The 23,794-nt window shown below is 37.8% G+C and overlaps 1 protein-coding gene across 1 annotated transcript in view; it reads right to left on the bottom strand.

Annotated features, from left to right (window-relative positions):
* FBXL13 (F-box and leucine rich repeat protein 13) overlaps window positions 1-23,794 on the bottom strand; it is a 248,021-nt gene that overhangs the window by 8,724 nt on the left and 215,503 nt on the right. The window contains exons 18-19 of the mRNA XM_028117807.2: window positions 21,302-21,385; window positions 3,985-4,119 (exon numbers count right to left, since the gene is read on the bottom strand). Coding sequence (XP_027973608.2) covers window positions 3,985-4,119; window positions 21,302-21,385 — 219 coding nt within the window. The remainder of the gene's footprint in view (window positions 1-3,984; window positions 4,120-21,301; window positions 21,386-23,794) is intronic.

Here is a 23,794-nt window from a genome sequence, read left to right as displayed (position 1 = left end):
TGGAATTTAAAGTAAAATAAGATTTAATTTTAAAAAACAATGTAGGTGGACTATATTAAACTGGACCCATAGCCTTATGATTTCTCAATGAAGAGTATTCCAATTGGCCCAAATTATGGTCACCACATCTTCTGAATCAGGATACTTACTTGACTCACAGAGATAGTAAAGTTAAACCCTTCTTCTCTCTTACATTGAGGTTCTGGAATAATCTACTCCCCTTCCCTTTTTTCACCCTAGATCTTTGATATAGGGTGATTTGTTTTATAATATCTTATTTGTGTAAAATCCTCCTTAGTTTCTAGGCTGCAAGACAGTATCCACTGCTCAGTTTACAGAAGCTTCTCCTTACCAAAAAGCAAAAACAACAACATAACAACAACAACAAAAAACCCCAAATCAAACAAACAAAAAATCCTCTGTCCCAATTCCTATTCTCAGTGGAGTCTGTACTTCTCTCATTCTCCTACTTTTTCCCCTAATTAGTAGAGCCACTAAAAAGCCCATTCCCCATCTGTGCCTGCTTTATGGCCAGGGTAATTCCCAGGGAGCCATGTGTTGTCCATGTGTCTATGTGTCTGTGTGCAATGAAAACAAGAACTCTGCAGTGTCCACGGTCAGTGCTGCTAAGTGTGCTTAGTTCCTTGACCCACTTCTAGAACCATATGATGGTGACCAGAAAGATATTTCGTTTCTCTAGTTCTTTATTATTTTTTTTTAAGATTTTATTTATTTGACAGAGAGAGAGAGAGCACAAACAGGGGGAATGGCAAGCAGAGGGAGAGGGAGAAGCAGGCTCCCCGCTGAGCAGGGAGCCTGACATGGGGCTCGATCCCAGGACCACAAGATCATGACCTGAGCCAAAGGCAGATGCTTAACCGACTGAGCCATCCAGGTGCCCCAGTTTCTCTTGTTCTAAACAAGTACATTATTAAGGGGCACCTGGGTGGCTCAGTTGGTTAAGCTACTGCCTACAGCTTGGGTCATGATCCCGGAGTCCTGGGATCGAGCCCCGCATCGTGCTCTCCGCTCAGTGGTGAGTCTGTTTCTCCCTCTCCAGAGCTCTGTTATCTCTCTCGCTTTCAAGCTCTCTCAAATAAATAAAATCTTAAAAAAACAAAACAAAACAAAACAAGTCCATTATTAAACAGAATTTTGCTGTGAACTTTCTAGGTTAATTTTGTCACAGTTTACCACATCCTTTCCCCCACTGCCTCCTCTTCCTTACTACAGTACAAATAACTGTGGAGGAATCAGGCTGTTCTAGCTTCACTCTCTTAATCCACTCACCACACTAAACTAAACAGCCGAGAAGCTGAATTTTTAGACTAGCTAGAACGTAGGGCATCTTGAGAGTTTGACGCTTTACTAGAAAGAAGCCCATCAGTGTGCACAACAGAAGACAACACGGTTGTTCATGGTCTTGTAATTTCTGAGGATCTTTTTAAAAAGACTCTTTCAGGGGCGCCTGGGTGGCTCAGTCATTAAGCGTCTGCCTTTGGCTCAGGTCATGATCCCACGGTCCTGGGATTGAGCCCTGCATCAGGCTCCCCACTGGGCGGGGAGTCTGCTTCTCCCTCTCCCACTCCCCCTGCTTGTGTTCCCTGTCTCTCTGTCTCTCTCTCTCTGTCAAATAAATAAATAAAATCTTTTAAAAAAAAAGATTTTTTCATTTTCTTCCCTCTGCATATTTTTCTTCCTCCAAGTTTTTTCTATTAATTTGTTTTGGTCTTTATCTTCCACTTCAGAGGCTTTTCTGTTATGTCTGGTAATCCTTGACTGTCTGCCATTTATCAATAGCAAAAGGGCTAAACCCTGATTAGAAGGTCTGAGTGCATGATGTGGGGCTTCTCTACCTAAAGTTTCAATGGTTAGATGGATTATTAGTTGATAAACCCCCAAACGTCAATATTTTTCTGTCTTTCATCCTGTGCTAGTTACAGTCTCCAGAAAAGAGGCTTTCAGTCTCCTGCCTGGAGGGAAAGATCTGAAAGCCACATTCTGGATGGGCTGTGTTGGAAGAATGCTTGAGTGTCTCTGCATTTGGCATTCAGTCACTTAATTCCTGCTTTCACTTTTGGACTCAAACTCTCAATTATACATTGTATCTCCCAGCCCAGCAAACTTCTGTTTCTTAGGTTTTTTTTTTTTTAAGATATATTCATTCATTTACAGAGAGAGAGAGAGAGCATGGGCACGTACATGAGTGGGGGTAGGAGCAGAGGGAGAGAATCTTCAAGCAGACTCCCCACTGAGTGCTGAGCCTGATACCTCAACCCATGAGATCATGACCTGAGCCAAAACCAAGACCTGAACACTTAATCAACTGAGCCACCCAGGTGTACCCCAGCAACCCTCTGTTTTTACTATCTGTAGAACAAGTAGTAGAACGTTTTTGCCCCCCCAGAGGACATTTGGCAATATCTGGAGACACTTTTCCTTATCATGATAAGGGGGTGTGGGGGACCAGGTGCTATGGACACATACTGGGAGAGGGCAAGGATGCTGTTAAGCATTCTACAGGGCACAGAATAACCCCCACTACAAAAAATTATCTCATCCAAAATATCAATAATGCCAGGGTTGAGAAATCTGGGAAATCTAGGAAATAAATATCCAACCTTTTGGTGAAGGTGGGGAAGGGCAGGTGCCCAGGGGTGTAAAGTAGGGGAGGAAATCTAGGGATCTGTCTGTACTTCTCAATAACTTTTAACCCAGTCTTCTTCATTTTAGCCACCCTCTTAACTGAGTTCCAGTGCTAAACAGTGCTACAAATTTGAAGATCATGATATAAATCAATTTCCGCCCCCCGCCGCCCCCCCACCACCAGCTTTCTCTACTGTTGGCTTAGGAGTCAAAGCTATCTTTGGTCTGCTAAATTAGTTCATCTATTTTCAAGCTTCCAAAATGTTCTTGCTCTTGTCTCCTCTCCTGTTTTCCCTATCAGCATGGGCCCTCACCCTTCTGCAGTTCTGTAGGGTTTCAAAAGGGAACAAAATTTTATGTGTATATTCAATCTGCCATATTAATCCAGAATCAGAGATCTCTATTTCTTGACATGGAGATATGTCCATAGTGTATTAAGAGAAAAGAAAATAGGCTACGATGTGTTTTGGAAAGTGTGATTCTATCCTTAAAAAAAAAAAAAAAAGACAAAACACAAATCTTCTGTAACTATTTCTAATCTCTGTGTACATAGAAAAATATTCTAGAAGATTAAGTATAAAATGCCAACAATGGTTATGTCTGGATGGTAGTATGACAACAGATTTTTACTTTCTTCTTTTTGTTTTTTATATGTAGTCCAAAGATTTTACAATAAGCATGTATTTCTTTTATAAACAGATGTCAGAAAAATTATCAGACACTGGAAATAAGACAAAAGATGATTTTATGTCTTTTCAGTGTCATACTGGAACATTGTTTAACAGGCCAGAGGAATTTTATAAGGAATTATGCCATACTAATTACTATTGACTAGGGCCCAAACTCAGTGAAGTTACATGTTGTAACTTGTTATATTTTTGTCCAAGAGAAATGTAAATTATTTCTATCTGGTAGAAACTATAACTCCAAAGTTATGGACTTACTACCTTAGAGGACATTAGCCAGTTTTGGGTCTAACCTAACAATCATATTCCAACATTCTTTTTCTTCAGTTCCTATAAATACTCAGTTTGATCAAATGCTCTATGAGCTGGTTTTACCATTTTGCTGATTTTCACATTAATGAATTAAATAAATCTTTGGCACATTTTCATATTTGAATAAGAATTTTTTTAACTTTTTGAATATTCTACTTTGAAACAAATGAAATCATAAAGCTATTTCCAGTTTGGGGAAAGGGGAAAAAATGTAATGAATACCTCAGACATAATGAAGAAAACGCATTCTATGATGCGTCTAACGCCTGACTGCTACCCTACCTGGGTTCTTTGTCCGTGCTTCAGCTGGACATGTCTAAACTCTGACTCCTGCACGTACCTTTGGACAGCCAGCAATGCTGAGAGATGTGAGGTGAATGCAATAAATGGCCAGTGCTTTAATAATCTCATCTGTCAGCTGGGGGCAATAAGAGACATCCAAGTGTTCTAAGATCAGTGAGCCTTTGCAGAATGCCTGCAAGAAATTCCAAAGTCAGAGGGGTTTTTTTCTCTTTGCTACCCTTACCCATAGCTGCTTACTTAGTATGCATTTCAGTGCCTGAAATAGAGATGTGTTACATCTTGCTGGGGGGAAAAAAAGCATTACATCCAATTTTTTTTTTTAAACAAAAGACATTCACACACCAGCTTAAGAGCTTAGTAATATTCATATTCCTGGTTAACAGAATTTGCTTTTCCTGAATTTAGTGCTAATAAGATTTTACCCAGGTGGTTATTAGAGTTATTATTAGAGTTACATTCAGCCAAATGACTGGAGGGAAAAGAATCTGGAAGGGAGAATTAGATGTGAGACACTCTGGGGTTGATGGTGTTCATGTAATGGAAAGACCACTGTCTTTGGAATCAGGTAGACCTGAGTTTTAATTTCATTTCCACCACTGATTAGCTCTGAAACCTTAGCAAATCGCTTCATCTTTCTGAGCCTCAGTTTCTTCTTTTTTAAATCAGGGAAAATAATATCTACCCTCTAGCATTGTTCTGAATACCAAAATGTTCATCCGAAATTTCTAGGGCTGGCAAAGGCCTGGAAATCACTGGAAATTCTTCCCTGTACCTTAGTAACTCTTAATTTTCATTTCCACTTTTCAGTAAAAAACAAGAACTTTGTGAGAAGAATCCATGAGGAAGTAACATTCAAGATTTTACAACCCAGCAGTTATACAAAAACAAAATGATCCACAAAAGTAAACCTAATAGTAGTTGTAAAAATATCCTAAGTCAAGATGAGTAGGAATTGGAAACCATGACCAACTCAAGATATACTAATATTGTACTTATAAAAGTCCCTCCCCCAAGTTATAAAAATTAGAAATGATCAACATGTGCTCAGTCACTCTAGAGGTTTTGCCTCATTGAGAAGCGGTTCAAATTCTTAGAATACTAAAGTAGAGACCTCAGTAAATGAAAGTTTACCATTAATTTTAGTTATAAAGATTAGATTTTAGTAACTAGTGAGTTACCAGTAAGGCATTGTTTATTTATATGTAAAAATGGATGTCAAATAGACTACATGTCATTTTCCTCTCAGAACTGAGGTAAGGACCTGGGCTGTTGGATCACTTGATGGCCATCAGGATGACTCCAGAGGCTAAGACTACCAGGGGGCTTCCCTCCCACTGAGTATGCTAATTTCCCATTGTTTTTTAGCCCTAAGGACGACTGGAAAGAACGAGTTAGCCCACTATTTTCCTTAGCAAGTTAGTAAAAGAGGGAAAATTTCCAGGAGAGGCAGTTTAGCATAGGAGGCAAAAGATAGTACTAAAAGATATTGGTGATTTAACCCTCAATCACTATCTTTTCCTGACCACAATAATCAACAGTGATTCCTCTTTCCTCTGACCTCATGAGGAATCTTTTTCAATTGATTGAGCAGTTACAGTACTTGACTTATTCCTGTATTGTGGCTAACTTTGTACAAAGATCTATCTTCTCTAGCAACTAAGTGGTGTCAAAAATTGGAGGGGGCAGCTTGTCAGGAGATAGTGAGGTCCCTGTTATTGGAGATAACCAAGTATAGAGGGCACACCCAGTGGTGGTACAGAGGTGAATCTGGCTTTGAAGAATTGGAATTATTGGTCTTGAATCTCAGCTTGGAGATTCAACAAGTTTTTCAATGCAAATGCAGGAAGTTTCTCAGAGGTATTGTGTGGAAGTCTACTAACTTTTTTTGTTTGTTTGTTTCAGAGGTAGAATTTAGTGATTCATCAGTTGCATATAACACCCAGTGTTCGTTACATCAAGTGCCCTCCTTAAGCCCATCACCCAATTATCCCTCCCCCCCTCAACCCCACTCCAGCAATCCTCAGTTTGTTTCCTAGAGTTCAGCCTCTCTTATGGTTTGCCTCCCTCTCAATTTTCATCTTATTTTATTTTTCCTTACCTTCCCCTATGTTCATCTGTTTTGTTTCTTAAATTCCACATATGAGTGAAATCATATGGTATTTGTCTTTCTCTGAGTGACTTATTTCACTTAGCATAACCTCTAGTTCCATCCATGTCCTTGCAAATGGCAAGATTTCATTCCTCTTGATGGCTGAGTAATATTCCATCTTCTTTATCCATTCATCTGTCAGTGGACATCTGGGCTCTTTCCATAGTTTGGCTATTGTGGACATTGCTGCTATAAACATCAGGGTGCATGTGCCCCTTCAAATCACTATGTTTGCATCCTTTGGATAAATACCTAGTAGTGAAATTGCTGGGTCGTAGGGTAGTTCTATTATTAACTTCTTGAGGAAAACCCCCTGTTTTCCAGAGTGGTTGCACCAGCTTGCATTCCCACCCGCAGTGTAGGAGGGTTCCCCTTTCTCCGCATCCTCGCCAGCATCTGTTGTTTCTTGCCTTGTTAATTTTTCTGCTAGCTTTTTATACCCCCTTCACAAGCATCCTATTTATAATTCGGTAGGTTCTCAATGTATATTAGTTGCTTGGTCCATCCTTTATAAGTGTCTTCAAGAATACAAAGAATTCGGTTTTGTTTTTTTTTTTATAAAAATTCTGCTATAATAATATAGGAATTCTCATGTCACAAGGAATAGGATAACATTGCTTTCTACTTGGAGAATGGACAGAGTCCAGAGAGCCAGAGAAAATCTAAAGCAAGAAGGAATATTTAAACTAAGAATAATTTATTAAAAGATGAAGTGAGCTTTAAAGGGAGATTCAAGGTACTTAGTGTCTGAAAACCCTTAGAGTTACATGTTACATCTGTCAATGTTTTGGACTGCTTGAATCACTTCTGCTTTAAGCCTTTAAAAACAAAACAAAACCAAACCTCTAATATTCTTTGAAGTTGAACTTTCTCAGAGGTTTTAAAATTAAAGAATAACTTATAAAAACATATTAGGAGGTCTATGATATATTCATGGTAGCATTCTCATCCATGGAAAATCTGAGGCACAAAGATTGGTCTCAGGCTTTATGCTTGGCATAAGTCAGTGCAGATCCGAGAAGTAAGTCAGAACTTCTCTTTATAATTCATATTTTCCTTTAGAGACATGTAAGTCATAAGTAACTTAAGTCTGCAGGCATGTTTCAATATAATCACTCATGAAATTCCATTTCTCCCTTACAGATAAGATTATTTTATGCTTTTCTGGCTCCAGTGATGCAGATTCTTACATATATGAGTGCTGTTGATTTTCTTGTTTTGGAAAATGTCAGACTAAGCTTCCTCCAAGACAAAATCTTTTGTAGTGAAGGTGGGGAGAAAACACAAACATTATCAAGTTTGGCTCCCAACCCCCATATCAACCAGTTTTGCTGTGGTTAACAATTTTGAAGTAAACTTCCAAATGTCTTAGTGAGTTAAATCATTTCTTTTCGGTATCTCCTGAGCTGAGTCACAGTGTGGGAAAGCTGAATGACCACATTCCTCAACTGGGTATGTAGAGGAAACAGAGTCTCACTGACATTTTACTGACTGTCACAATGACGGCTTCTGCCAAAATCCTGATTTAGACCCCCTCAATAAGGTGGCAGCTCTCAGCCTCAAGAACGCTCCCCTCGTGGTGCATACCCATCTTTTGACTATTTACCTCATTAGGTTCTGATTCATTCTACTACTAAGTTTTGTGGGGGTTTTTTTTGTTTGTTTGTTGCTTGTTGGTTGTTTTTTGTTTTTGTTTTTGTTTTTGTTTTTTGCCTATTGATAATCTTGCGAAAATTTTGTACTGTCAAGAACAATTTTCACTAATGAAGACTATTTTTGGCTGTTGCAAAGGCTAAAATACAACTTCCACAGTTATGTTATAAACTGGATTTAAAACTACAGTCTCTTGGGCATCATGTATCCCACTGAAGATAGCCTTAGTCCCACTAGGCATCAGAACAGGTGGGGGGTAGCTGTGGCCTGGGCACACCGAGCTGGGAAATCTGGGCACTGCCACCAAAACCGAACTCTATAAAGCCTCACCTCCTAGTGAGATGCCTCTCCTGTTCCCACCCTCCCTGCCAGGGAAACCAGACCGAGCAAGGCTTAGCTAAGGCATACTTCTTTTAAATATGGAGGGGATTCATAAAGGGGAAAGGCCAAAGCCCCAAACAGGCATTTCCAAAGATACTTTCATGATGCAATTTTTTATCTAATTACATGGTGATTTGGGAGATAAGCTTTGGCTTCAAGCCAGCTCAAATGTGGCTTACTCCACCAACTTTTCCCCAATTCCTTCCTCTGGACGAAATACCTCTTCCAAATCCCTACAGTGTTTAATTTTTTTGTCTTTCTGACTTTCCACTTGTATTATATAGCTATTCATATAATTGTTTTATCTTCTGCATTGACTATAGCTTCTTGAGAGCAGAATCCATGTCTGGCATATTTTTGTGGCCTCAACATCTAGGTGCAAAAGAGGTTCAAGATGAGAGAATGTCCAAAGGGAATGGAAAGTGCCTCGTAGCATAGGAGACAGGAAAATGAGCTCCCATAGATTGCTCTCAGGACGCTAAGTCCAGTCCTTCCTCACACCCTGCTTAATAACTGCAGTTACAAAGATGGTTAAGAGCGCAGAGTCTGGGGCCCACTGGCCTGAGTTCATATCCTGCCATTTAGAAGTTCTGTGTCTCTGGATAAATTACCCAACCTCTCAATTCTTCAATGATCTCATTTGCAACAGAGGAATAACATGGTAACTTAATATGGCACCTACTTCAGAGATTTGTTGGGAGGATAAAGTGAGTTAATATGAATAAAGCAACTGAAGAGTAGATGGCACATGGTAAGCAGTCAGTAAATAGTAACTAGTACTATTATTTGTGTTCTGCTTCTCTTGTACTCTTCTGCTCTATGGTACGATTGCCAAATTTTTTAAATCATACACATCATAGTAAAAATATTTTAAGCATGCACTTTCAATAAATGTGTATTAATATACTTATAAATTATATAGACATACAACTATTCAAATATATATTATATTTAAAAACAAATATATATTACCTTACAAATGTATAGCATATGGATCTTATATATGATATATCATATCATATAAAAATAAAATAAGACAAAAATAACTCTAAATAGAACTTCTAATATTTTCTTGTCACACTGAAATAGACTGTCTTGTTCATTTACCAAAGTAAATGTTTTCTCTGGAGACGCCTTTGGTTGTCAGTAGACCTTGATTACCTACTAGCTGCATAGACCCCGGGGTATTTGGTATTATTGGTATATTAAAGGGATTACTTTTAAAATGTAAAATGTGACAAGTACATGAAGAGAGGTCAAATGTGGAGGAAGTTAAAGAACAGAAAGGGCAAGCAATCACAGAGAATGTATATTGGAAAGAAGACCTGGAAAAGAACAAAACAAAATATCTTTGAATTAGAATTTGTAATTAGAGTTTGTGGGGAAAAAATTCCAGAACAGTTTCAGGTTTTAGACTTTATCTCCAAAATAAAAATAGGCCAGGATTGGACTAACCAAAGGTCAATCAGGTATTTCTCTTGTGGCCTGTAGGAGAACCTACACTTTCTCTATTTTTCTAAGATAAGTAAAATAAAATGGGTGCTCAGTGGCCTCCTCCAGGGGCTTCTATGGGACAAAAAGGGCATAGAAAAATTATTTAAGCTATAATAATCAGCCTGAAAGAGTTGATAGGCTCCTTTTGCACAGCCAGCCACTCCAATTGTTCTCTTTCTCATTCTTTCCCAAGAAAATGGCAACTCAGAACTTTTACTCCAAGGACAAAGTCATGCTGTCCTCTTGTGAATTCTTCCATTTAAAGATCTCTAGGAAATAATGAGTTCATGAGCCATCAGTGCTGCTTTGATTTCCCATTTGGGGGCATAATGGAATAAGAGATGATGTAATCAAGGGAGGTTACTGGTTTAGCAGAAAACTTAGAGGGCCTGAAGTTGTGTCAGGGTGACCTTGAGGAAGTTACTCAACCTCAAGTTTCCTCACCTATAAGAGAATGAAAACAACTGTCTCACAGGCTTACTGGAAGATGGAAAGAAATTGTGTACTCCAAAAGCACTTGACAGACATAACACTGTTGACAAATGCTGGCTTTTGTCTCTCAGGAGTGGAACCGGAGAGGTCCTGGAACAGGACCATTAAGACCCGGGAATATACCCTCACAACATCTTCCACGTGTTGAAGGCTTTGGGATGAGGAAATATCATGTGCAAAATTTAACTGAAGTTAATAGAGAGGGTAATTAGAAGTCATAACATGGAAAAATCATAACTCCTGTGAGACATGCCACAGGTACTCAGTTCATGTCATGTGAGGCATGATAAGCAAAGCCCAGGCACATGGCATGAAAGAGAGATCAAAAACACATTGGCCCCTTGGATTTAAGAAACAAAAGGAGCATAAACTCATACCCTTGTGGAAAAGTGGGATTTTGATGTTTATTTTTCCTGTCTTTTTTGTTTGCCTTTAGACAATCTGACCGGTTTTATTTAACTTTTTTGCAAGTTTCATCATGCGCAGGATAAATTAGTATTCTAGGGGCAGCTTAAAGGTTGGGAGAGGCCTCCAAAGGATTATCTTCCTTTTGACACATTCTCTTATAGTTCTTTTCTCTGGATGCTCAACATGAAAACAACAGATGTGTGCATTCATTTAGCAAGTCTATCTGCTTCAATTGTCCAAAAATAGTTCTCCCCGGTGGGAGTGGGCAAGAAGCCAGGACTGGTGTTGGGTGTTCTCAGTTCAGCTATTTATCAGCCGAAGAAACATGTCACCCATGACTCCAGTATCCCTTGGAACCTTACAGACTGTGAGAAAATGACAAGCTGTCAAACGCCACATCCTTTGAAGTCTGGTAAATTTCTAATTCTATTGAATTGGGAACATACTAAGGTGAGGAGCAACAGGAAATACTGAGCTTATTTCTTTTGCTTACAGCCTTTGAAGAGAGAATAATGCCTAGGTATCTTGGTAAGAGTTTGTCTGTGACTCTCAGTAATTCTAAGTGCCTCAGGTCTCTTAAAGGTATGCTGTTCTATTATAAGTTCTAGGAGACCAATCTTGGCATGGATAGCCATGAAGCACAGATTTCTGTAACAAAACTCTTCCTTATTCTAGATTTTGTGGGAGTTTCTTTCTCCACAAGGTACCAGATACTTTCTTCTTAATTCTACCATAGGAATTCCTTGGTTTCCTCTCCCCAAACCCTGTAAAATGATTCTGAACCTGGGACCTTCTGGGATGTTTATCACCAAGAGTTTAGTCAATTATTTCCTAACAGTAACCTAGAATACTGGATGAGGTAAAGAATTCTCCTGAGCAGTATGGCCAAAAGATAGTGTCCAAATGTCTGGATGCCCCATCTCCCATACAGAAGATTTCAGCACATCCACTGCATCAAAGGCCAAAGATTAAGGCCACTTTGGAAAGGGATCCTCTGTTTGTTGCTTCCCTCGCAACCAAGAACATAACTGTATCCCTGGAGAAGAGGTGGAGTTATTGAAATCTCATACTTTGACAATTTTTGAATGATTTAATCTTAGAAACCAAACAGAAATCAATGTTGGTTTTTTTAAAAAAAATTGTTGCTATGTGGAGCCAACACATCTAATTCATCTTTGGCATTATAAGTCAGTATGCATCAAAGGCCACTGGAACCACTCAACTACCAAGGGGGTAGAGTCTATCAACTGATGAGAATGATTGATGAAAATCTTGCACAAACAACATTTTGTAGCTAGTCAAAAAGCTTAGTGATTCAAAATAAGAGTTTGAAATCAGAAAAGAGCCTCTGGAGAGTAATCTGCTGCTTGTTCCTTGGGCAAGAATGAATCAAACATGAATGTTAGGTCAAGACGTGAATCCAGTTCTTCTTACAGTTTAGAAAGACATGTCCAGAAAAGGCTGCCAATGGGCCATTCTTGAGGCGGAGGACTCAGAAATGTTGCTGAATGAGGTGGGTACTCATAGGCCGTTCTGACTTGAGTATCCATGTTGGCTACACGGTAGCTGTGAGGGTTTCAGTTCTCTCGCACAGGTAGTACAGGGTACAGGACTGAGAACCCTGAGCCCCCACTTGGACTCAGCCTGGAGCAGCCTCACATCTACAGAACCACTTGACTTACTGAAAAGTCCCGGATCGGGCTAAAAACCAAGTGAACAGTAATGGATCTCGGTCTGCTGTTCTCCCCGCTGTAAAGTAGCTCATGACTTAACCTGTACAGCTACCCTTCCCGGCCCCTTATTCCTTGATCCCTCTTTTCTTACTTCTCTATTTATAAATCAAGATAAATCTGTTATTAAAGTAAAGTTCAAATAAAAAGAAGTTTGTAACACAAGAGAACAAATGAAAGAGGTTAAAGGTTAAAACAGAAAAGATTAAAGGAGAAAAGGAACTTGTTATCTCAAGTGTCCACGCTGTTAGGTCAAGATTAGAGATCTCAGAAGAGAAGGGATTATAAGAGAAGAACGAGGGCAGTGTTTGTTCTAGCATCTCTACTGCTGCTTATGCCCCATAAACAAAAATTGTCAAATACTTTTGTGATCATCAGGGAACATGATGTTAACCTAGGCGACAGCTAGGCTCTTCAGATTCATCAGTGGGGCCATTTGGGAGATGTCCGTGAAGAATATATGCAACAATTAGGCAGAGAAGACACAAGAGAGTCAATAAAGCCGAACCACTACCACATGCCTCTTATTTTTCTTATGTAGTTATAAATACCACCTGCTGCATTCTGGTCGTGGGGCTTTAAAACACAAATATCTATCTCTATTAGAGTTTTTTATATATATATATAATAAAAGATAAGAGGAGGCCATGTCTGGGTTTGAAGAACAGTGATAATATCTAAATCTGAATCGTTCCTTCCTCTCAAAACCATAACATCTGTAGAAGGAACAAGCAAAACTACACAGTACTCATACATTCCTCCTTACGAGGAGACAGAGAACACTACAACCTTCAAATTACTAAGTAGTAAAAACAGAAATGAATTCCCACAGAGCTCCCTTCGCCCGCCTGTAGCCACCACAAGCCTCTGGAATGAGAGAGTAGGAAAGGGGACTCTGTTCTAAGAGCAAGAAGGGCAAAGAGAGCTTAAAGGAAGCACTCACAAGAAGAGAAAGTGTAACAATGAATGCCAAAATACCGAACAGGACGTGGTAGTTCATAGCCCTGGTTACATGACTGAGCTACGGGAAAGAGCTCGAAAAGGAGGGTACCACAAATCTCCCAGACAGCCAGATGCGTGGATGTCATCCTTAACCGTGTCTTCGCCCTCCTCCCTGTCCAAACTATCAACAGTTCCATGGATTTTACTACGTCAGTGGTCTCCAGCCCATTCCTTTCTCTCCAGCCTCACTGATACTGTTCTTGTCAGGCTGCCTCTCTCTCTCCCCTGGACTATAATAAAAACCTCTTCACTTACATTCCTTCTATAAATCTTGATAGCTGTCCTCTCTCCCCATTGTCCTTCAGTCTAACTCCTACATTTCTTCTTAAAGTGATTTTCCAATAGATAAGCTTTCTCTGGTATTCCCATGCTGGATTAAGTACCTCAACTGAACCTTCCCATAGGTTTCTTTATCACAGTATAATAGCCAGAATTCTCACTCTGGAATTAGACTTCATACCCTAGCTCAGGTGTTTACTCATTTCATGACTTAGAGCAAGATTCTTAACTTCTTTGAACCTCAATTTCTTTATCTGTAAAATGGAGTTAAAAGTATTCCCTACCTCATAAGCTACCTAATTAATACACGGGAAATACTTAGAACAGTGCCTGGCACGTAGCAGGTGCTAAATTAATGTTAGCTAACAATCACCACATGGCGTTGGATTTTTCTGTTTATAAGTCTGCCTATTTGAATAGACCTAGTCTCATCATTTAAAAAAATATTTCAGAGTGATTTTTGCTTTCAAAAAAATGAATAGATTATCTCAGCGTCCTCTACATTGAAAGTCCAGCCCAGATGTGTTTAGTTCAACCACTGAGCAAAGATTTTACAGAATAAATCTGAATGGGATAGCTTGAGTATTAACTTACATGAAGACATGGAGTTATTCATCTAAGTTGAACTTAATCATTTAAGTTTTCGCCAACTCGGTGATTGCAAGTAATATCCTAGTGTTGTACTACGGAAGCTTGAGTATCTTTATGAATGGATACGATCAAAGTACTGGAACTCTGGTGCAAACACAGGACCCATCTGTATGAGCAGAGCCAGCTCACCAGGCTGCACATTGCAGGGAGCTCAAAGAGAGCAAGCTCATGACAACCAAGGTGCAGTGCTCACTAGCAATGGCTGCCTAACCTGCCCAGCTCACAGATAGCTCTCTGATCTTGGCTCTGGAGCCCTCCAGTTCCTGACTTCATTCCTGGGTTCTCAAGATCTGATTCAAGCCTAAGTTACATTTATCATCCCTTTTTTTTTAAAGATTTTATTTATTTATTTGAGAGAGAGAATGAGAGACAGCATGAGAGGGAGGAGGGTCAGAGGGAGAAGCAGACTCCCTGCTGAGCAGGGAGCCCGATGTGGGACTCGATCCCAGAACTCCAGGATCATGACCTGAGCTGAAGGCAGTTGCTTAACCAACTGAGCCATCCAGGCGCCCTATCATCCCTTTTGGATACTACTGATTCAGCCAGCATCCATGGATCCAGAAGTCATGTTCTGGACTTCCATTTTCCAGTCTGTATGAGAGTTTGGAACTTATCACTTCTATTCTCAAAAGAAGAAAAAAAGGTGAGTGAACTGAAAATCAACAACTGTTCTTAGATCTGTCAGATAATTGAGGTCACAAAGCAAACCACCACTGTGAAAACTGGAGAGACAGGTGAATACAGAGAATCAGGGCTTACTAGGAGCAGAAGCCTGTGGCTGGAGCCAGTATCAACTAGAACATTTAAAGGGTAATTGACTAACAACCAGAGACTGAAAGTGAATTAGTTTGAAAGAAAAATTCCTGGGGCCTCGCATTAGCTGAGATCCCATACTTTGATGAATTTTGCCTCCAAGAGACCCACTAAGTTATCAGGGTAAAGATCAGAGAAAAATCCCCTCATGCTTCCTGCCAGGAGAAGGGGAAAATAATTCTGAAATACCTCCAGAGCATCTGTTCTCACTAACAAAAGCCTGATCTCAAGGGAAACTGTTCCACCAGAACCTAACCAACATGGGTTTTATGAAAGTCAATCCAACAAGGGGTGAGGGAAATACCCAACTCCAGCCCCTCTAACCTTCTTGTCTTACCTAAGTGAAGCAGAGGCAGGGAGAGGGGTTGGAAGCACTTGTAAAGACCACAGTCCTGGGATACAGGCCCTTTAAAAGACTGAGACCTGATCATATGACTGTAGAATGAATCTCCCCCAACAACACACCTAACTACCACACAAATAGGGTTCCCGTATAATAACACCTTAACAAAAGGATTAGAAATCATACAAAATATGCTCTCAGGTTACAGTGGAATTAAACTAGAAATCACAAAGACAGCTAGAAAATCCTAAAATATTTAGAGATTGAACAACACACTTCTAAATAAATATGGGTCAAAGAAGTCTCAAAAGAAATTTTATGCATGTTAGAAAATATGTTTAGTATCATAATCCCGGTGAAAAACAAGGATCCATTTTCTTTCAACTGGTTTGTTCTCTTGTACTATTTTCAAGAAAATAGCAATTTTATTTATGTAGTGTTCTTGATTTTTTAGATGCTTTTACATAAATAAATTTATTTAGTCAGTTATATTTAAGTGCTTCTGAAAAATGCTTTGATTCATTCATGGGGTAAAAATTAATAAACTATTTCCTCCAAGAGCATATTCTAAACTATCTCAGCATTAGGGCAGTTTGGCCATTGAGATTACCTGTTTTCTGACTATGTTTAACTAAGGTAAATAAATTATCAAACCATTATACTAAATATGTTCATTTTTTATTTACTAGTATATATTAGTTTCTTCCTCATTAAATAGAATAATAATCATAAAACAGGTAATATTGATCATGCACTCTGTCAGGAACCATGCTAAGTATTCAGATGTTTTATATCATTCAATCCTCACAAAAGGAAGACTGTTTTATTATACCCATTTTTATAAGTGAAGAATCCAAGGCCTGGAGAAGGAAACCAACTTGCCCAAAGTCATACAACTTCATAGACAAAAATTGTAAAATTCTGACTCTAGAGCAGACCTTGGCAAACTGCCAAATTTTTACTTGCAGGCCAAATCTGATTGGTCACCTGTTTTTGTATGGCCTTCACTCTAAGAATAGCTTTTACGTTTTTAAATGTTGAAATAGTCAAAGAATAATATCTCATGATATGTGAAAATTATATGAAATTCAAGTTTTATTGTCCACAAAGTTTTATTGGGACACAACCACTGTCATTTATTTATGTACCTTCTATAGCTGTTTTTCACTCCACACCAGCAAAGTTGAGCAGTTGTGACGGAAACTGTATGGCCTACAAAGCCTACAATGGAAGCCCTTAGATCTGTCAGATAATTGAGGGCTATCTGGCCCTTACAGGAGAATGTTATAGAAAAGTAACAAGAAAAGATGACTCCTATTTTAGAGTGCTAGTTCCTGCCTGCCTCACAATTATAGCCACTATAGGAGCAATGAATTGTTAAGATGCTAAGTGAATTGCATAAGATTATGTGGCCATGTAAGAGGCAGAATCAGGATAAAAATTAGGACTTTGGATTGCTAGGCCAACATTCCCAATATTATATCATTGCCTTTGTTATCAAAGAGCTAATCTCCATACTTTTGTAAAAAAAAAAAGATCCTTTTAATTTATACGGATATTTAATTTTTAAAATAAAAATATAAACAAAAAGATCATTCTTTAACAGACTAATCTTTATGATTTGCTTTGAATACTGATCACTATTTATTTGGTCTTAGCCTAAAAATATATATAATCTTGTAGCATCTCTATATACAATTTGGGTATAATAAATATACAGAGACATTGACATATGTGTATAATCTAACATACACTAAAATCACATTTAATGTACACATATATACTAGACACATAGATGTACACATATTCACATGTAAACATGCAATCTAATATATGCTAAAACTTATACACATTTAATTTGCACACATATACTATACACACGTATACATTGACATACATATTTATGTGTAAATACATACAAACACACACTTTTCACTGCATACACACATGTAAGTCCTTGTGGTAAGTCATAACTTGATTTTCCCCTCTCCAATGCCCTTTCTTTTTTTTTTAAAGATTTTATTTATTTATTTGAGAGAGAGAGAGAATGAGAAATAGCACGAGAGGGAAGAGGGTCAGAGGGAGAAGCAGACTCCCTGCTGAGCAGGGAGCCTGATGTGGGACTTGATCCCAGGACTCCAGGATCATGACCTGAGCCGAAGGCAGTCGCTTAACCAACTAAGCCACCCAGGCGCCCTCCAATGTCCTTTCTTAATCAACTACCTCAACATACCAACACTGAAATAATAAAAAAAATTTTGTCCAGCTGCAAATGACCTACATAAAGAAAAATACATACATTCGTATGTATGACTATTACAGTAATGTATTTATAGCATACTTAATTCCCAAAAAAGGGAATGAGAAATATAAACTAGATAACCAAATAATTGCATTTATTCCGTTGGTTTTATCCAAACAAGACAGAACTTCCATTTTATCTGTATTGCAACATCCCAACTAAACCAATTCTTTTGCCAAACTTGACAGTTTGTTATTTAAGTGCATAAACTGATCAAGGAAAAGGTTTCTTGATAAATGCTCTGTTATGACTGTATCAAACATCTTTTCCAAAATGTGTGTGCCTTTCAAGAGTACCAAATAATTTTAGTTTAACATGATCGTTGAATGTCTAATGTTCTCAGAAAAAAATACCAATGTTGGAAGAAGTAATTAAAACCAGATCCTAAGTCAGTACATCTGAGACTCCAGACACTTAATCTGCATGTGCTGTGGTTTCCAGTAAAACACTAAAATGAGGTAATTTTTTATTCTTATTATGGTCATGACTCTTGCAAAACCTAACCAGGGTAAAAATGTTTATCTCATTTTTTTCTTAAATCATCATGCTGAATATAAGTTTCAATGTCTTGTGCTAAAAACAGAATCTCCTATATTTACCTTTGAGAAGTAACAAGAAAGTGAATTCCTGATAAATTACAGATAATCTAAATATCTCAATGCAATCACCTTATTTGACTCCCTTCTCTTTTGTAAGTCAAAATAAGAAATTGTGAAAATGGTTTATGTGTCATTTTCTCCTCTCACCTTCCTTGTCTCATCTCTTTTTGGACTTAACAATTGGGCTGGAGGAGGCATAGAGGAGAAAGATTATCATATGCCTAGAAGTGTGAACCTGGGAACCTTAGAAAGGTAAAACTGGTTAACAGCCACCACACACACACACACACACACACACACACACACACACACCACAAAAGCAGGGAGGAGAAAATGAGACGATGAGAAAGAGAAAAAGAACTTGAATAGAATAGCTGATCTTGTGTAACTAATAATTAAATAATATTATAATTCCCATGCTCCTCTATTCCCCATTTTTATTTTCTCTTTTAAATCACTGAAAAAAATATCAGTTTTTATTTTTTTATTTTTTTATTTTTTTTAAGATTTTATTTATTTATTCATGAGAGACAGAGAGAGAGAGAGAGGCAGAGGGAGAAGCAGGCTCCCAAGGAGCAGGGAGCCCGAGGCGGGACTCAATCCCAGGACCCTGGGATCATGACCTGAGCCGAAGGCAGACGCCCAACCATCTGAGCCACCCAGGCGCCCAAAAATATCAGTTTTTAAAAGATTACATTTTTTTCACTCATCTGTATGAATGTGTAATTAGCATATGGAAAAATGCTTTTATCTAAAATCTAAGAGCACCTGGAACCCATAAAGTCAAAGAGAAATGACAGAAAGCACTCCTAATACTTAACCTCATATTTTGATCAGTACTTTCTCATCCCAAGAAATGTTTTAAAAATTAGTTAGTCAGTGGTGTATATTAAGAGGCCATGTCATCACTGTGGTAGGTTTCAGTCCTTCTTAATGATTTGTGGTTAATGGTCAAATGTAATTGATCACCATATAAGAACTATAACCCAATATTAGAATTATTAACATTTAACTGTTTATTTTAATAACTTTTGTTCTATCACCTTGTCAAAGACCTTTTGAAAGCCTGACTAGATCATATTCATGGATAAAGTTTTATGTAAATGTATGTTTAACTTTTAAATGAACTGCAGTAGGTAAATCGTTGTTTAACCTTAGAAGAACATTTTAGCTTTTCTCCTAGTAGATTTCAGGCATCTAAATGTTTTATAACCCCTTTTGGTATTGTAGAGTTAAAATCTTGTCCTATATGGAAGTTGTTAGTCCTCTCTGGAATTTTTGCTTTGAAGGATACTATTTCTTCTTTTAAACTCTTTTTTTTTTAAAGATTTTATTTATTTATTTTACAGGGAGAGACACAGCGAGAGAGGGAACACAAGCAGGGGAGTGAGAGAGGGAGAAGCAGGCTCCCCACTGAGCAGGGAGCCTGATGCGGGGCTCGATCCCAGGACCCTGGGATCATGACCTGAGCCGAAGGCAGACGCTTAACGACTGAGCCACCCAGGTGCCCCTTTAAAACTCTGTATACAATTGAATACACTACTAGACAGATTCCTTGGGGACTTGTTAGAACCTTAGTACTCAGAATCTATAGGTGGGAGAAAATGACATTGCTTTACACCAGTGCCTCTTAAAAGAGATTTCTTTCTTTTTTTTTTTTTAAAAGAGATTTCTTAATCTCTTACATTTTTTTCCTTACATACCACTAATTGCCCAGATATAACAAAGTACAGCAAAAGTAATTTGAAAACAATTTTTTTCCACTAAGCCATGTTGTCAATCAACCATTTAGAATAGCAATTCTCCATTTCCACTCTTTATTTCCATAAAACTGTAGTTAGATTGGCTTACTGAGGAAGATACAGGACTTTGGACAGTCATTAAGCTCTCTCCGCCTTGATTTCCTCCCCTGTAAAATTGGGGAGTTGGTTTAGATGGTTCTAGGATTCCATCAGCTGCACAACTCTAGAATTCTGTGCTAAAGTCTAGAGCACCATTTGACCCAGCATCCTCTATAGCTCACCATTTATATAATATTTTAACACTCTTCTATGAGTCATGTTTGAACTTCCTGTAATGTCCATTTCAAATGCACAGAAGAGAGCTTCAAGTTTGTGGTGCTCTGTAGAATTCTCAGCTATCAACTTGCGTTATCTTTCCACTTGTGGAATAAATCCTTTTATCTCAGTAAGAATTTCTGTAAAAAGATTTTTTTTCCTAGGTTAGCCCTGAGTTTTTATAAGTGGTTGGGGTTTTCAACTCTCAGGACACATTAAATGGAGCTTCCAGTGTCTTCAGTTTGCACATTCCTAGGTTACAGGTTCTCTTTAACAATGTTACTTTCTATGATTTACTAACAGGTTAGCAGATGTTGTCCTGGTTCAATATATGTATGGACCTATGACTGTGGTTTTTCTTCTTTTAACAGCACATTGAGATGCTTAATGTTGTAATAAACATTACATTGAGGCTTGCTCACAATAGCTATTTTATGGCTTCTAGCACATCCCTCAAGACTTGATCTAGGAAATTTGCCTTTGTCCTGAGCTCTTAAAGTACCAGTTGAGCACATAATCACTTATCCTATCCAATTACTTAGCTCATGCTTTCTGTTATGGTAAAATATACTACCCTGTGTTTGAGTATCTGAAGTTCGTAATTGTTAAGTACCTGGTATAATTTTTCAAACTCTCCCAATTTTCATGGTTAGATTATATAACATTTTTATCTACAGAATATTTTCTTTATATGAGAAGACTTTTACCACATTGCATTTCATTATTCTCCAAGTAAAATGTCTACCTACCTTATTTATCCCATGAGTCTAACATTGGGATGGGAGAGTAGATAGGAAAAATGAGAAAACAAATTCTCTTAGTCACCTTAAGCTGTGGAGGCCTGTCTAAAGTCTAGGAATTTATTTTGTCTTAACCAAGATCACATACGAGTTATTACATTTCCAATCCACTTATTTTTTTCTACTGTGACTACAAAGTTTATTCAGTTTGTGCTTAATTTTTAATCATAATTCTTTAATAGAGGACCTTAATTATCTTACCTGAACTCCGACATCGGTGATTTTATAACACTCAGATAGAGAAAGTTCCTTTAATTTTTTATGTCTGGAAAGTATCATCAAACCCTAAAAATATGTAATATAAAGATCACTTTGTGATTATAATTTATTACAGACAATATATTTCTAATAAATAACCATTTATGTAAACTAAAAAAATAGCTTCTATCTTATATTTCTTTACACTTAAATTATAAAATCACTTTGGTTAGGCAACATTATTAAATAAAATTTCAGGTTTTCTCTAATGTTTTGTAAAAAGTATGACAGAATCCTCCTGAGGCAAGGGAAAGAAGAGCAAAAATAAACTATCAGGAATACATCAAAAGAAACAGCTTCACAGCAAAGAAAACAACCAACAAAACTAAAAGGCAACCTACTGAATGGGAGAAGATATTTGCAAATGACTTGGCCCATAAAGGGTTAATATCCAAAAGATATAAAGAACTTATACAACTCAACACCTAAAAGATGAATAATCCAATTTAAAAATGGGCAGAAGACATGAACAATATTTCTCCAAAGAAGACATCCAGATGGCCAACAGACACATGGAAAGATGCTCACCATCACTCATCATCAGGGAAACGCAGATCAGCCCTACAATGAGATATCACCTCACACCTGTCAGAATGGCTACAATCAAAAACATAAGAAACAACAAGTGTTGGTGAGGATGCGGAGAAAAAGGAATCCTCTTGCCCTGTTGATGGGAATGCAAACTGGTGCAGTCACTGTGGAAAACAGCATGGAGGTTGCTCAAAAAGTTAAAAATAGGACTGCCCTATGATCCAGCAATTGCAGTACTGGGTATTTATCCAAAGAATACAAAAACACTAATTAGGGATACATGCATTCGTATATATATAGTGGCATTATTTACAATAGCCAAATAATGGAAGCAGCCTGTCCACCGATAAATGGATGGATAAAGAAGATATATATATATTTACTATATATATATAATATCTATATAATAAAAAAGAGTGGACTCTTGCTATTTGCAACACGATGAATGGATCTAGAGAGTATAATGCTAAGCAAAATAAGTCAGTCAGAGAAAGACAAATACTATATGGTATCACTCATATGTAGAATTTACGAAACAAACAAGCAGGGGCGCCTGGGTGGCTCAGTCAGTTAAGCAGCTGCCTTCGGCTGTGGTCATGATCCTGGGGTCCTGGGATGGAGCCCCATGTTGGGCTCCCTGCTCAGCGGGGAGTCTGCTTCTCTCCCTTCCTCGGCCTCTCCTCCCCGCTTGTATTCTCCCTCTCTCTCTCTCAAATAAATAAATAAAATCTTAAATAAAAAAAGAAAGAAAGAAAGAAAAAAGCAAAGGAAAAAAAAGAGAGAGAAACCAAGAAACAGACTTTAACGATAGAAAACACACTGATTACCGGAGGGTAGGTGGCGGATGGGTGAAATCGGTGATAGGATTTAGAAGTGCACTTGTGATGAGCACTGGGTGATGTATGGAATGGTTGAATCACTATAATGTACACCTGAAACTAATATAAAACTGTATGTTAACTATACTGGAATTCAAATTTTTAAAAATAGAAATACAAAAAAAGAGGGCATTGGCTACTTTTTCATTTCTCCTCCTCCTACCCCAGAATTTAGCACAGGAAGAAGAAAAAAAAAAAGTGTGACAGAATCCCAGAGCCAGAAAATTCCTTATCTTGCTTCCTGTGCCCAGGTACATATAATCTGAATCAATATAAACAAATCTTAAAGACCTCTAAACTTAAAACTTTATTTTGAAGACAGTTCATGTGGCTAATTAATCTATTTGTTAGTAAATTTTTATTTATGCCTAACCTAAAAATCTGAAATCTTTAGCTCATTTTATTATGCTTAAGTGCTTAGAAAGGGAACAAATCTTTATATAAAAGCCCACAGACATATAATCATTCATTAATAGCCCACTTTTTCTGTTTAAAAGCTTTGTTTCTTTTTATTTAAAAAAATGCACTTTTTAGTTCTTAAATTTTTTCATATGTGGTTCTGCTGCTCCATTTCTCAGTACTTTCCCCACTAAACTGGGGGAACTGACTAATATACCTTATAGATGTCATTCTTCTGTCTTTGCATTCAGGATCACTTTTATTACACTTCCTATGAGGTGGACAAGAGCAATTGCCTCTCTTCTATGGTCTCAGAGCTGCCAGGCAGGGAAAATATCAGAAATGGTACATTGGTTTGTCCTTTTAAAATTTTATTTGTAGGACTGGTTTACATTTATTGGTCTTAAATACAGCATTTGGACAATTGAAAATGGGTTATGAAAATATTATATCCTGTTTTCTTCACTGATGCATTTATTAGGTCTTTTTATTAAAAAAAAAAAAAATCCAGGTCAAGGAAAGAAGTGCTTGACAATTTACTTAATTGAAGCCACTGGTTAAATTGCAATTTCTAATTTCATTTAACGGTTTGGTACACCATCCAAAAATAAAATCACTCCATTCATTT

Source organism: Eumetopias jubatus, unplaced genomic scaffold, assembly GCF_037043125.1.
Source record: "Eumetopias jubatus isolate StellerSeaLion01/CBP00866 unplaced genomic scaffold, mEumJub1_p1.0 scaffold_14, whole genome shotgun sequence".
In the NCBI taxonomy this organism is placed as follows: domain Eukaryota; kingdom Metazoa; phylum Chordata; class Mammalia; order Carnivora; family Otariidae; genus Eumetopias; species Eumetopias jubatus.
This window is presented reverse-complemented; position numbering and strand designations above follow the sequence as displayed.